Source organism: Streptopelia decaocto (genome assembly GCF_964273445.1).
Source record: "Streptopelia decaocto genome assembly, chromosome: 2".
NCBI classification, from domain to species: domain Eukaryota; kingdom Metazoa; phylum Chordata; class Aves; order Columbiformes; family Columbidae; genus Streptopelia; species Streptopelia decaocto.
This window is the reverse complement of record NC_138655.1, coordinates 5,753,637-5,767,976: the sequence shown is the minus strand read 5'-3', so window position 1 is coordinate 5,767,976 and position 14,340 is coordinate 5,753,637. Positions and strand designations below refer to the sequence as shown.

The following is a 14,340-nucleotide window of genomic DNA, read 5'->3' as shown; positions in this document are numbered from 1 at the left end:
CCATAACAAATTCTTCTCCTCAGACCTCAGAGGATCCAGCACTCCCTCATCACAAAAGTGCTGCTGTGTTCCCTCACTGTCAAAATGCACCTTCCCTTATGCCAAGTAATTCCTGAGAAGTTTCTGGGGAGTTCTCTTGTGGATGTGGAGATGGGGAGGCTGAGACGATGCCGGTGCAGCCTGTGCTGGTACCAGCCCTGGGAAGAGGAACACTTGGAAGAACAACTGCAAGCAGGAGGTGGATGAATGCTGTCTCACCCAGTACATAGCTCCTGGGCACAGCCTTTGGGTATAGCGTGATTTCCCAAGCAAGTCTATTAATATGATTTATGCCTTCAAGGTTGGTATAGATATACACTGAGAACATAGTGTCCTGGAAGGATCTTATGCACTCCCAGTCTGATTGTATATATCTATCCCCTACATACTAAAATGACAGTGCCTGATTTTGATGAGATATCTTCTCCTCAACTGGGGTTCTTGGGAGCCAGTGGTGATGGCCCATGGAACATAATGGGACAGGACCTCAATCTCAGACTCGCAGGCTCACACAGGTTTAGCAAGTTCACCAGGCAGATGTGTGACTGAATCAGCTGCAATCAGTGGGTCTATTAATGTGATCAACTTTAGGCACATGTGTAGATATCTTGCTGAATCAGGAACACAGGGACAATAAGGAATCAATATATGTTAAATGACATGTCACCTACATACAGCACAAATCCCATTGGTATCACGGGACTGATGCATCATAAATTTAGTAGCCTAACTATCAATTCAGGGAGGTAGTCACGGCCCCAAGCCTGACAGTATTCAAGAAGCGATTGGACTAAACCCTCAGACCCATGATGTCAACTTTGAGTTTGCCCTATGCAGAGACAGGAGTTGGACTTGATCCTTGTGGGCCACTTCCAACTCAGGACATTCTGTGACTCTATAATTCCAACAAGCAACATCAGATGGTAACAAAATAGATAAGGTCTCATTCCACTGAAATATCTCGAGATGCTTTTAAGTGAGGATATGAAAAGCAAACTCCAATTTAACAACCAAATTAGGGTTTTAAGCATTTTTTTTTTTCTTCCCCAGATAACCAAAGTGTTAGGATAGCTCTGATGGAGATGCAGAGGAAGGAGAGAGAAAGGGTCATGTTGATCCTTTCTGTTGGGACCAACCAAAGAAAAGCAGAAGAGCAGCAAGTGGAAGAGTTGGTGGGAAGGATGAGGTCAGAAAGAGATGAAAAACTGAGAGCTAAAACAGAAAAAGGCTGAACAACCCAAGGACCCTGACCTAAGTTCAAGAAAGGTCTTACCTCCACAGGTAAACATGTATCATTGACTACAGAAAATTGTCCAGATCTGTTTGTCTTCTTTAGGATGAGAGAAAAGGGCCTCAAGTTGTGCCAGGGAAGGTTCAGAGGATATGAGGAAACATTTATTCGTGGAAACGGGTGTGAAGCAGTGGAACAGGCTGCCCAGGGAAGTGGTGGAGTCATCACCCGTGGAGGTGTTTAAAAAACATGTAGATGAGGTTCTCGGGGACATGGTTTAGTGCTAGATTTAGGTTTTGGATGGACTTGATGATCTAAAGGATCTCTTCCAACCCAAATGATTCTATGATTCTGTGTAAAATGTGTTATTTTTTACAAATCTCTGTGAAGGTGGTAAGTGGAGAAAAGCCTTCAAATCCTACCTGTGCCCAAACAGCCGAATTGCAAGCCCAGCGCTCTGGAAGTCATGCTTAACATCCCAGGGAGTTGGTAGATGGCACTGTAGTGGCATGTAGTGCAAGCAGGATGGATGCACAGTCCCACTTCAGTGAGGAGTCATAGTGCCCACATTCAGAAGAGAGCCAGAGAATCCAAGGAAGGGACAGTGTAGCTGTCTGTCACTAAGGAGAGTTTAAGAGCTTCTAGATTGGGAACCCAAACAAAGAAGCCTCAGGACTGCTGGACAGAAGAAGCTCAAACAGGGCTGGACATTAGATGGTGCACACAAAATAAATGCTTACAATCCCTCTTCCCAGATGCACCACCTCTGTAAGTGGTCCTTCTTCCAGTCTCTGAGCTGTTTCTGTGGAGGATGGAAAGGATGATGGAACCACAGAACAGTTTGGGTTGGAAGGGACCTTCAAAGCTCATCCCTGCCATGAGCAGGGACATCTTCACGCAGATCAGGTTGCTCAGAGCCCCGTTCAACCTCATCTTGAATGTTTCCAGAGATGGGGCATCCACCACCTCTCTGGGCAACCTGAGCCAGTGTTTCACTACCCTTGTCATCAATATCAGGATACTGAGGCACAAGCAACCTTTTACATGAATGCATATCTCCTTCTACAGCTGACAGTTAATGGACACTGACACAGGAGCCAAACTATGGAATATACATCTTCCATCAGCTCTGAGTTCATCTAGGAAGAGAAAGTTTGAGTGAGGCCAAAATTTCAGTTCTAGGGTCAAATACTTTTTCCTTTCAGAGACAGAATGCAACATCAAGAGATACATTATTATTACCAGAAAAATCATACAAGAACACTATCAGGAATTATAGACAGAAGAGACAGGCAGAGGTGTAAATAACGGAAGGTAAGTATTTATTCAGACAGTTAAATTTACATGACTTATACTTCTCTAATGCATACATATATTGGACCAACATCTGCTCTCAGTAATGGTGATTTAAATTAGGAATGATTTAATTCAACCAAGTTGGATCATATCAGATTTACATCTGTGTAACAATGCGCAGTTTGGCTCATCGTGTTCAAAATAATAGCTGGGTGGTTCAGAGAAATAAAAACAAGTTTTTGGTTCCAGAAAAGGAGAGCAGATCAGAAAAGTATCAGCCTTCTCTTCAAGCACTGCAAGGACCAATCCTGACAGCAAGCCCAGTGAAAACCTCCATTAAAAAGAAAACCAAAAATGATGTAGTATTCTCATTTCAAGTACCCCTCACCTTTTCCAAATTACACTGACACTTAAATATACTCCTTCTGGACAAGTCACAAATGATCCCCAGAAGGAAAAATTTCTTGTGTTTTCTCTCTCTTACCAAGACAAGTAGAAGTGTGAGAAAATTGGGAAAGATATAATAAATGCCAAAAGCAACTAAGCATCAAAGTTGACAAGGGACAGAGTAGTCTACTATATAATGAACAGATAGACCATTAAGGGTCAGCTCGCACATAAGGATTTATATTTATGAGCACATACGGGAGATTTATAATGGCATATTGGAAAACGAGGAAATATGCCACTTGCTTTTGTTATAATAAAATCTGTCCCCGTTCCAACAGCTTCATCAGGCTGTGGATCAGGATCCTTTTCAGGTAAAGGGCACAGCAGTGCTGCATCCCAGTACAGGTTTCACAGAACAATATCCTCTGCTCTCAGAGAATGCTCTCAAAAATAAACTAGGAAATTATACCTTAACTGGGTAAACCAAAGCATCCTGACTGAAACAGCATTTGCTTCCCAATATTTTTGTTTCAAATGCAATGTGGTCCTTAGAAACCCTTAGCTGTATCCCTGGCATCTGCAGATTACCTACTGGGAATACTGAATAAAACCCAATTTGGATTTTGCCACAACAGTGCTATGTAACACAGCCCAGAGACACATGTCTAAAGCAAGCTTTCATGGAGAAGATTAACTGATTTAATTCCCGCTCTCCTGGATCTTATTTTTCTGTGTATATGCCTATGTAGCGACAGAGAATTCAGCTTCATGGCACAAACTGGTCAACCAAGCTCCACCAACAAAAAAAATGCCCTACTTGGCTGGTTGGACCCTCTTTCCATGACATTCTTCCCATAGGTGTCTCTGGCCCAGAGCCACTGTGCAATTCTAAGGAACAGTTTTCTTACTGGACATGGCGTGCTGGCAGCTGACAGAGCAATACATCATTGCAAGTAGATCTTCAATTGGTCTCAAATGTCCACCAGTTTAAGACCAGAGACTTCCACTCTGGCATTCAAAGCTGTGTGCAAAGCCATAGCTCAAGAGCAAACACTGATAACATTGCCACAATATAGGTTTTCAGAGATAATACCCCGCATACACTGGAAATATAGCTATCATGCTCCAGCTACAGTTCCCTCAATTTAGAAATATATTTAGGATTAACACATTACAGTCATTTGCAAACATGTGATGGAGTTTTGAGCACGGTCTTTCCTATGGAAAACACCAGTCACATCTAAAAGTACAACTGGGGATGGTGTGAGGAGCAAGAATGAGCAAACTGGGCTGGTGCTCCACAGCATGAGCAGGACGGACCAGGTCAGGCGTGAAGTGGTGTGCTCACATTTGGATGAAGCCTAAACAAACAAAAAGAATCTGCAAAGAGGTTGTGCATGTAGATTTAGCACGTATAGAGCTAACCGGAGCAAACTGGAGCACCCCTGCCACATCTTGGTGTATCCACCCCCAAAAGTACGCTACCACCAAATATAAGAGCTGCAGGCTGTAAATGTAAGAAAAGACTGAGACAGGTTTGAAATATATGGTCCATAAAAGAATATATTAATCATACAGCCAAGACATCTCCCTGCTTTACATGGTGTAGATGTAGGTCTCTTTATACAAAACGTTATTCTGAAAGACAACAGGCTAAATTTTCAGTACATTCATCAACTACTTTTATGGCCAGGATTCCACAGCCTTAATTGCCTAATAATTAAACTTAATCATTCTAACAAAAAGAAGGAAGAAAAACAACCGCGTAATCAAACCCAGTCTATTAGCATGAAAAATCTGATAAGGAGAGTTTGCAAAAAACTCACGCAAAGTGTTATTAATGACCAGCTGATTAATTCTGGTGGCTCTTTAAGTGTCTGCAAACGTTTCAAGCAATTGTGATTGTATAAAACAGAACTGTGAAAGCCCAAATTCACAAGCAAGCCCTAGGCAACCCAAAAGGTGGCTTATTTCCTTTTTCAAGGACAAAACTCTTTAGGTCTTCATTGCCATCTTTCATTTCTTGTTCATAGATCTACCAAACTAAAGGCAGTGACTTTACCAGGAGCAAGTGGCACTAGGTTCAGGGGAGGAAGAGAATAACTGGAGACACATTTTCTATTCCTACTTTCAGTAACACAGCAAAAAGCATCACTACTGCTATTTACTACCAAAGACACCAAATACTCCGCAAATAAGTGAAGAAGAACAAACCTGGGAACAAGTCTGAGAGAGAACTACATCTCAAGGGTACATGCCATGGGTCCAGTGTAAGCCAGGAGGCATTTCAAACAGGTATACAACTCTTGTTGAAAAATGCTAAAATGAGATTATTCAAGCTGGAACTGTGACCCTCAAACACATGGTTAAATTCAGTGCTTTTAAATTCAACCCTCAAGACCCTTTCAAACCCACAGATATCAAAGTATAATGCATATATTAGCAGTTTCAAAGGCTTTTTTGGAAATAGAGGAAAACTCTAGCATAGTTACAATCTCGCTCTCTCTCTCTCTGAAATTAGCTAAAGCAGCTGCCCAAATGACTATCAGCCAATTCAGAAAGTGTTCAGCTGTTCCTCCAAAGTAGAAACTGTGGCCTGGGGTTGGACAGAAACAAGCTGGGGTCAAGCAGAGGATGTGCCAAGCATTTCTGTGCACTGTGGTTAATCAGATAGCGCACGGTACATTTAGGGCTGAGTTTGGACCATGGGCTCCATAGCCCGGATGTGGACACTAGGAAGGCAGAACCAGGAGAGAGGTAGCTCCTTGCTGCAGTTGTCCTCATGGAATTTGATATCCAGGTAGAAGTCACCTGTGTAGAGAAAGAGAAGTGCTCCAAAGTACACAGAGTCTTTGGTCGGCTTCACCTGAAAAAGAGAACGCGAAAATCAGTATAATTAAACCAGCAACAAAACAAAGTAACTGTACTTTGCAATGCAGTAGTTCCTTCAACTGAACTCAAAGTACTCTAGATTCACATTTCAACGTTGCCTTCTCACAAAAAGGGGTGAAGATCTTGTCCCTGTTCTAGCAATGGTAAAACCAGAGCACTGAAAATGAAATCCTCTGTTATTCTCTCATGCAGCAAGGCTGTGGCACAGCCCAAACCAGGCTTTTCAGGAGCCACCGATGCCAGAACAGAGTTGCTTTAAGGCAGAAGTCACCCAAAATGTCTTGAATATCCAGCAACATCTTTCCTCACATTGCATTTATCAATATCTGTATTAAAGGTCTAAATAACGGCTCTGAATGTTTAACACACGGTTAAACACAACTCAGCTATAATAAAATAAGTTCATTTCCATTTATTATTCAGCCAAAATCTGACTGCCAATTCTATCAGGAATCTTTAATATTCACTACTATTGAAAGAATTCAGTTTAGTAAGAAACATTCCATGAAAAGTAGCCATTCTCAGTTAACTTGTCCAGATGAAATACAGAATTCATATGATCCATGTCTTTACAACAAATAATATATCTTGGTCCATCACTTCAGCAAAACACTTAAATAATTTCTAACTTCAAAATTCCCACGACTGTTCAGCATGTGATAATGTTTGAATTAATATCTGTTTATGTTAATATCGGTATATGTTAAATCCGGTTTCAGGGCGCCTGGAAGTTGGTTAAAATTGCTGCAGATGAAGAAAACAGAATCAGTACAAAGCCATTCGATTGGATGGAATTTATAAAAAAACCTGCCAGTAGAAAAGACATAATAAAGGGCACCTGATGCTCCTTCGTACTGGTCTTTACTCAATCAAGATCATATTACTAGTTCCCTTCTGTTCTGTGGACTCTTAAACCACCAGTTAATAATGTACTCATGGGGTCATCCCCACTTTCACAAGTAGCCCTGTGCCCACATATTTTCTTTTCTATGTGAGTACTCACTGGTAGTGGGCCTTTATTTGTCCATTTCCAAAAAACCCAGTGCCTACCATGTTACAGGATCCAGCGTTGATTCCAAATGACAGCATCACACACCACTAGTTAGCCAAGCCAAGACCCAAGCCCAACCACAGCAGAAGCTCTGATGTTGGATCGGCAAGCACTGAGCTGTCCAGATGTTCTGGACTTGATTGTATTCAGGGAGAGAAAATCTTTGCAAGGGGCATCGCTGGGAACCAACGGGACATGAGCACCTGAAGTAGTGATGGAATGTGGCTGAGGCTCTGACACAGGTTATCAGGATTATTGCGCACTATAAAAAAATTGGTAAACTGGGACATCAACAATGGGGTATTAACTGGGCAAGTGCCTATGGATACCCTTTGCTGAAGGGCATCTTGCCGTTGCATAGGAAGATCAGAACAAAGATGGTGACTAAACCACAGTGGGGAAAAGGAGAGAGACAAACCACTAGAAAAAGTTTCCAGGAGTGTGGGGCACAGCAAGAAGATGCCAGAGGGATGAAAATTGCCTGTCAACACCTCCAGTGAGGAATGTTCTCTGTAGCTTTCAGGTGTGAGGAGAACAAGCTGTTTCATTCGGTTTTCTCCTATACTAGGTTTTTCTATACATGCACTCCATATAGTCCTCTGGAGCACCAGGCTTCTTTGCTGAACCTCCCTAAATTGCTCCTCCTGCATAGAGGCCTGGCTGTCCATAAGCAGCAACATCACCAGAGCTGGCAGAGCCCACAATTGCTGCGGCTTTGGTGCTGAGCACTTTTGCTGACCTACAGAAAACTTGTATCAGCATCATATCATTCACATGAGTGACCAGTACAGCCACAGCTGTTCTCCTGACCCCTGTCCTTGGCATCTCCCCTCCTCACTGGGTAGAAGTTGTTGCCCTTTGGTGTTGCATCTGGGCATACACAACAACATCAAGCAGTATCCCCTCTTGCTTTCTTCCCCTCCTCCCGGGGCTGCCTGCCTTATTTCCACCTCACTGGAACTGATGTGTACTTGCATCCAGAGGAGGACAGAGGCAGGCACTAACGCACGCAACAGGTGGAGGCAAACAGCAAATTAAGCCTCCTCAGGACTCATGATGAAGCTCTTAAGGACATGGTTTAGTTCTAGATTTAGGTTATGGTTGGACTCGATGATCTTGAGCGACTTTTCCAACCTTAATGATTCTATGATTCTATACTATTTTCAAGCTCACAGTCCATTTTTTACAAATCTAGCTGCACCATGAAGAAATATCTGTAACAGCACTGATCATAGCCCTTAACAGGCAGGAAGGTGGCTTCAGGCACATTGGGATAAACACAGTCTTTTCACTCATTTGAAGTTCTGCCTACATGGCTGCTGGTTACTCCTGCCTTCAGAGCACAGGTCTCTGTACCAGTCATCATCTTCATCAAAAGTGAGAAGACTCGGTGAGGAAGGTAGTGGTATGTGCCCAGTTCTGTCTGCTGCCCATCTGCCTATGCACAGTATACACAGACCAGACACCAATGCTCATGGTTTGGGGTCTATCCACATCTGCATGACCGCTTATACAACCACTTCAACATCTGTGGTTTGAGGAAGAAACAGGGAAGCAAAAGTAGCTTGAAACTTCTGCACTCTTGAGATGAAAGTGGCTCTGCAGAAGTTACAAGAAGTTTCTTCCAAAATAACTTTGGGAAGTCAGGCTGTCCCTCTAGTGAGGCTGTTTACAAACATTCCCAGAAGACCACAAGTACATCTGCTACATTCAGGTCGGTGAAGGGCCAGGTCCAAACCAACAAGTATACTGGGCACAGGGCTAATTTTAAGGTTAAATCACCTACTTCTAGGTGTCTCCCTGCACACTAGGTATCCAAGTTCCTACTACAGAAAGAAGACACCTATTTAATTCAGCCAGTGGAGTAAACACACAGTGGTCTACCTGGCAAGCCTACAGAGTCAGGATACAGTTGCCTAAACATAGGTACCTCATGACATTTGGTATGACCTAAGTCACTGAGACATCTTTAAAGGGCTAGCAAGATCTACAGGATGATTTATAGGATTTTTGGCAGTAGGTGGAGGCCAAGTGGGATGCCCACAGCACCTAAATGTTAGTAGACAACTACTACTAGGCAACAGAACCTCACCCCTGGTGTCTATGTTGGCATTAGCCAGGTTCTACTGGATGGAGACTCCATCTCCATTGACTAATGGGAGCTTAGCTGACCAGCATCCATGGTAACACCTACTCATTCATATGTCTCAGTCTGGAACTGAATGCATCCAAATGCCAGTAAAGTGGATGTCCACATCTGAGCCGGCTGTTGAACACACAAGGATTCATCTGATCAAATGTAGAAGGAGGTAAGATTTCCCCTAAACTCCATCAAGCCCGATGACCAGCTCTCCACTGCCCATGAGGGGAGCTCAGGGTGACTTGTTCTGATGTCTACACAAGTCAGACATTTCCTGCCGTAGATGACAGTACCCACCATCCCCCTGATTGCAATGCACGATCCAGCTAACCCATGAGAAACATGAAGATCACATACTTGTGTCCGATCCAGACCAAATTTGTATTGTTTGATCGAGCAGCACACCACCTGGATACTTGCTTATACATTGTGCCAACCTGGGGTGCCATTGAGTTGAGTCAGGCAAAAGAGATTCCACTAAAAATCCACCAAATCCTTCGCATGGCAACCAAAGATGGGAAGTTTCTACCCTAGAAAAGCATGACTGAGGAATCATGAAAAAAATGCCCACATTACTCCCCTGTTCCACCGAGACAGAAGAAAAATGAAGTTTCTAGCTCCAGCCTAATCCTTCCCCGATTCAGGCTACCATGTGGGACTGAGATTGCTTAGAACTAATTACTACTTATTTATACTGCTGTAGTACTTAGGGAGCTCAGCTGGAGATTAGGGCTAGTGCCAGCTACTGTTCGCTGCCCCAAAGAGTTTACAGTGCAAGTAAAACGGTGCCAAGAAAACTAATTTGTTCCAGATGGGCCACAGAGGACCTGCCAGAAGCGGGCAAATGTTCATCATAGCTTCTGAGCTGATTCGAAATGACCATCTACTAATGAATTTCTCCTTGTCTCCACTACCAAACACTTGAGCTAGTGCGGGGCAACACCCGCAGGAAAAAAACCTGCTTGAGAATTGTAATGGCAATAACAGGAACAACAAGGAAAGATGAATTGCTGATAGTTACAGGAATCTTCACAGAAGACATTTTTTTTTTGTTTTAATTTGGCAAGAAGCGACTCTGTCTGATCAACTAATTAGTCAAAAGAAAACATTGGTAAGAACTAAGGATTTTTAATAATATGGCTGAAGATAAACTTCAGGTTGTGAATTCAGATAAAACAATTCAGTGCAATGTATTTTAATGGGTGGGGACCTACCGTGTTATCTCATGTTTCAAAACCCCACACCAAACAAAAATATTTCCTATCTAAATGACAACTGATGAAGTAACTTTTTTTTTTCTCTTAAATACAGACATAGAAAGGTAAGGTTAACCAAATTAGAAGTTGTGCTTAAAAATAAAGATTTTACTTACTTTAAAATGCATGGAAATACCTCCATATCCTTTAAATTTTTCAGTAAAAGAATTTGCTTTTGGAAGTACTACATCCCAGCAGACTTTGTGACATAAACCCAGACTGCTGCACTAAACTGAAGTAGGAGCACAGAAAGGTGGAAAAGCACTCATTGCCTTCAGATAATTCATCTAACCCAGACTTCAAGTTGCAAAAAGGAGAACTATAAAATCATATGACTTTTACCCTTTAACCAGTTTATATTAATGCCGTGAAGTAGCACGTGCACACTGAAAAGTCCTATATATATCCCCTGTCTTTCAGATAGCAGCAGAAACTGATTTGAAACTTTTTAATCTGGAAGGAAAAATAGTTGTGATCTGCTGAGCATCAGCCTTAGTATGAAATTAACATTTGGGAAAGAAGAGGGGGCTTGGGTTTGTTTTTCCCCAAAGAGATCATATTCAATTGAGGACCAATGATGTTGTAGTTTCTGCATCAGCATGACAACAGGCGAAATTTTCAGGGCGTGAGAAGTATATTCTCGTGCTGTAATACCTGATGCTCCCACTTGTTCTTGACCGTACATTACTGATACACCAAACCATATGCCAGTTCTCCATCCTTCCCCCCACCCAGCTCAGCAGTGTAATAAATCATGTCACCAACTCCTTGCCAGTGTCAGTGTAAAGTCAGCCCAATTAGCTTAAACTGCTGACAAACATAGTTTTTGCTAAACTGGCCAACTTTTCACGCAAATAAATGCTCACGCCACCTCTCCCGCTGGGTTTGCTGGGGAAGGGGGGAGCATCTTCCTGCAGAGGGGCAGAAACAAGCAGCTGGGAAACAGGAGCATCTCAATCCACCTCCATTAAGCAAGCAAAATAATCATGTGCCCATGACCTCCGTTTATAAAAATAATGGGCAGATGTTTAATAGCTTCGATAGAACAGCACTGAGTTACACCAGCGGGGAATCTGGTCCAGTGTGTCAGCTTTCTTTTATAAAAAAGAGAAACTCCGATAATCTTTCACCTCACCCAAACATGAACTTCTTCAGTTTCTTAATCAGCATCTGAGTTTCTGCCAGACCCAGAGCATGAACATAATTTTGAGTATGTTCATCCTTCCCTGAAGCACCAAATGCACAAACCAGGACTTTCTACTTGTCTCCGAAACCAGTGCAGCTTTCTGAAATCTTTTTTCCATTACTGAATTAGTTATTACGGGGGACAAAAAGGCCTCTGACAGAATTCGATACACTGTTTGAAGATTTTTCTTCCACTATCAGGGCTCTATGCCTCAAAGAAATCAGACTAAGCATTTTCTTTGGGAGCCTGTGTAGGACAAGTATCAACACTACACACCGTGAAATATAACACTTCGTGTCTAAGAGTAAACGGTTTCTTAATTTCACCTTTATGGATGACAAGAAGGACAAATAGCAGAAAAAAACCCCAACAAAACTCTCTATTTTTAACTTACCGAGGACTGTGTTTACAGGAGAAATATCTCAATACTGAATAACGGGGCAAAAGCGGGGACTATAACGTATGGGAAGGCACAAGAGATGTGACCTCTTGACTTTTTCCCCCATAGAAGACTCAATCAGAAGGCAAGAATACATCATGCTGACATCTCCCTTTTCCCTCATTAGCCTGGAGGGTCAGGCCCTTCGGCGGCTGGACATCCAAACACTGCCACTCTGATTAAAAAATCCACATTGTCAGAAAGAAAGTCATCTCTTGATTATTTCTGTTGACATACCTAAATTATTCAGCTAAGAATATACTGAGCCCCCATTAAAATTCAAGTTGATGGTGTACTCCACGCTCATTAGCTTTTTTGAAATAGTTTCTTCCCATGATGCGTAACTGAAAAATAAGCATGGCGACTATTCCTGTGGTTAACCTTTAATTTTCTTCTTACTAAGGCTCACTTAAATATTCAGTTTTGACAGGTACATTTTATTACCTATCCGAAGAGCTGACCTAAGCAAAGGCCCTAAGCACTATCCCAAACACTCACCCTCTTCTTCATGTTTATTTTATAAGTTACCAGAAATACTGCTTATTCTACTCTGCAGTATGTCCATATGTTTTTCATTCCTGATTTTGTGTTGTTGCATTTTTTTGGAGGAAGGATGTGGGAAAGTGTAGCTCCATCTGTATTTTCAGTGTCTTGCCTTAGAAGCAAAAAGCTACTAGACTTGAGTTTTATAAAGAAGAAATTGAGAGAAACATAAAAGTCTCAATTGTTCTAAAAAAGAGACTTTTTTGTCTCATTTAAACATGTTTTCAATTTTTCTTTGTCGTGACAAGGACATGAAGCATCTCATAATTTTGGTCATTAATGGTTAGCATTTTCTTTCTGTAGTCCGTTGCATTTCCTCAGGACCTGACTAAAACTGATTTGCTGAGTTCCTTGGCTCAGCCTGGGGAATGTTTCTTATGGACTAAAGAGAAAAAGTTACTTAAAATCTACTACTGCAGGCTGCACTGGATGGCTCAAGGGACTGGCAATATGGTATTAAACATTTTATCTAGGTTCAGATCTGGAGTCAACAAAAGTGATAGTTTGCTAGTTGTTCACGTAACAGGAAATTACAGTCTTAAACTATCTCAGAGAGATGATTCTATGTCCCCAAACCTAGCAGCACCTTTAGCAACAGCTGCCACAATTGTGGTGCTTTCCAAGGAGTAATGTGCCTTAAAATGCACAATTGAATAACAAAGCCCTTTTCTGCAAATATACATAATCCAGAATTGGGACCCGCTTGATAGAAAGACTTACTGCATCGATGTAGAAGGTGTTGGATCCCACAAAGGTGATGGCATCTTGCAGCTCATAGTTGTGCACCCCGTTTTGGTAATCCTGGTAGGGCGTCATGGTGAGCGCAAAGGGCCCTACGCTGTGTTTGCTCCAGTTGGTCAGCTTCACCTCCAACGGGATGGGGTCCCCCACTTTGCAGTCCACCACGATATCGCAGTCGCAAAGCTTGCCGTCAACGAGGATATCTGCAAATCAAGAAAAAAGTTCCATGTTATTTCGGACTCCTGCTTTAGAACCTGTATTAAGCTGGATTATTAGGAGACTCAAGAAGAAAAAGTAACCTAAGTGAACCCAAGAGTGCGTGATGGTCAACCTTAGGAAAGAAGACCCAGTGCTGCAGTGTTGTGTAGAGTAGCATTGCAGGGAAACTACTTGCAACAACCAGTTCATGAAAGTCCAATATCTGTCCACAACGGTTGAAAAAGCTATGAAAAAACTCAATTATGGTCTATACACAAGCACCAGAACATATCTTTTTAACCTCCGCCCTTACAGGCCAAAGTCAGAAGCAACTTCTCATGCTTCTCCTGCAAATCAACAGCATCATGTGAATGGAAATACAAACAGGAATCATCGGTACAAATGGCATCTAGATAATCCAGGGCTGTATGCCCATGTTCACATGTTACAGCCAGAATAAACCCTCCTGTATGGAGATGACGTTTTGGAGCAGGAGAGACACTGCTAGAATTTGCACAGTAATACATATATTAAGGTCCAGATTATAGGGAAAAAAGGGATTTTAGAATTATACAGCAATACTACAAGCTTGTTCACTCTTTGCGCTTTAATTCATTCTGGGATTTCTATTTTTAACTTTCTACTTTTCTTTCCCTTACTGGGATAGCAGAAAATACAAAGCCTCTAAATTGGTTACTGCTGGGACAATGACAGCTGGAGTAATGTGTCCACTAACCTTGCCCATTTGCTTATATAGAACCAAAATGTTTCATTACCAACACACTATGAGATTGCTGGTCCAATTCCCTGCTCTGAAAGGATTCCCAGTAGTGTAGCATTACTGTATTTTTCAGATGGGGGTTATCTCCAATGTACTATTAATACAGAAACATTTCTATTTCACTACGAGTTCATGTTCAGAGATAAGAGAAAGCCCT

General features: G+C 42.1%; 1 protein-coding gene across 3 annotated transcripts in view; it reads right to left on the bottom strand.

Moving 5' to 3' along the window:
• Nucleotides 1–2,569: 2,569 nt before the first annotated feature.
• The window catches only part of TRAPPC9 (trafficking protein particle complex subunit 9), a 517,306-nt gene continuing 505,535 nt past the window's right edge, over nt 2,570–14,340 (bottom strand). For all 3 annotated transcript variants that reach the window (XM_082045894.1, XM_082045896.1, XM_082045895.1), the window contains 2 exons: nt 13,184–13,407; nt 2,570–5,822 (listed from right to left, as the gene is read on the bottom strand). In XM_082045894.1, the coding sequence (XP_081902020.1) occupies nt 5,643–5,822; nt 13,184–13,407 (404 nt within the window). In that variant the 3' untranslated portion in view covers nt 2,570–5,642. The remainder of the gene's footprint in view (nt 5,823–13,183; nt 13,408–14,340) is intronic.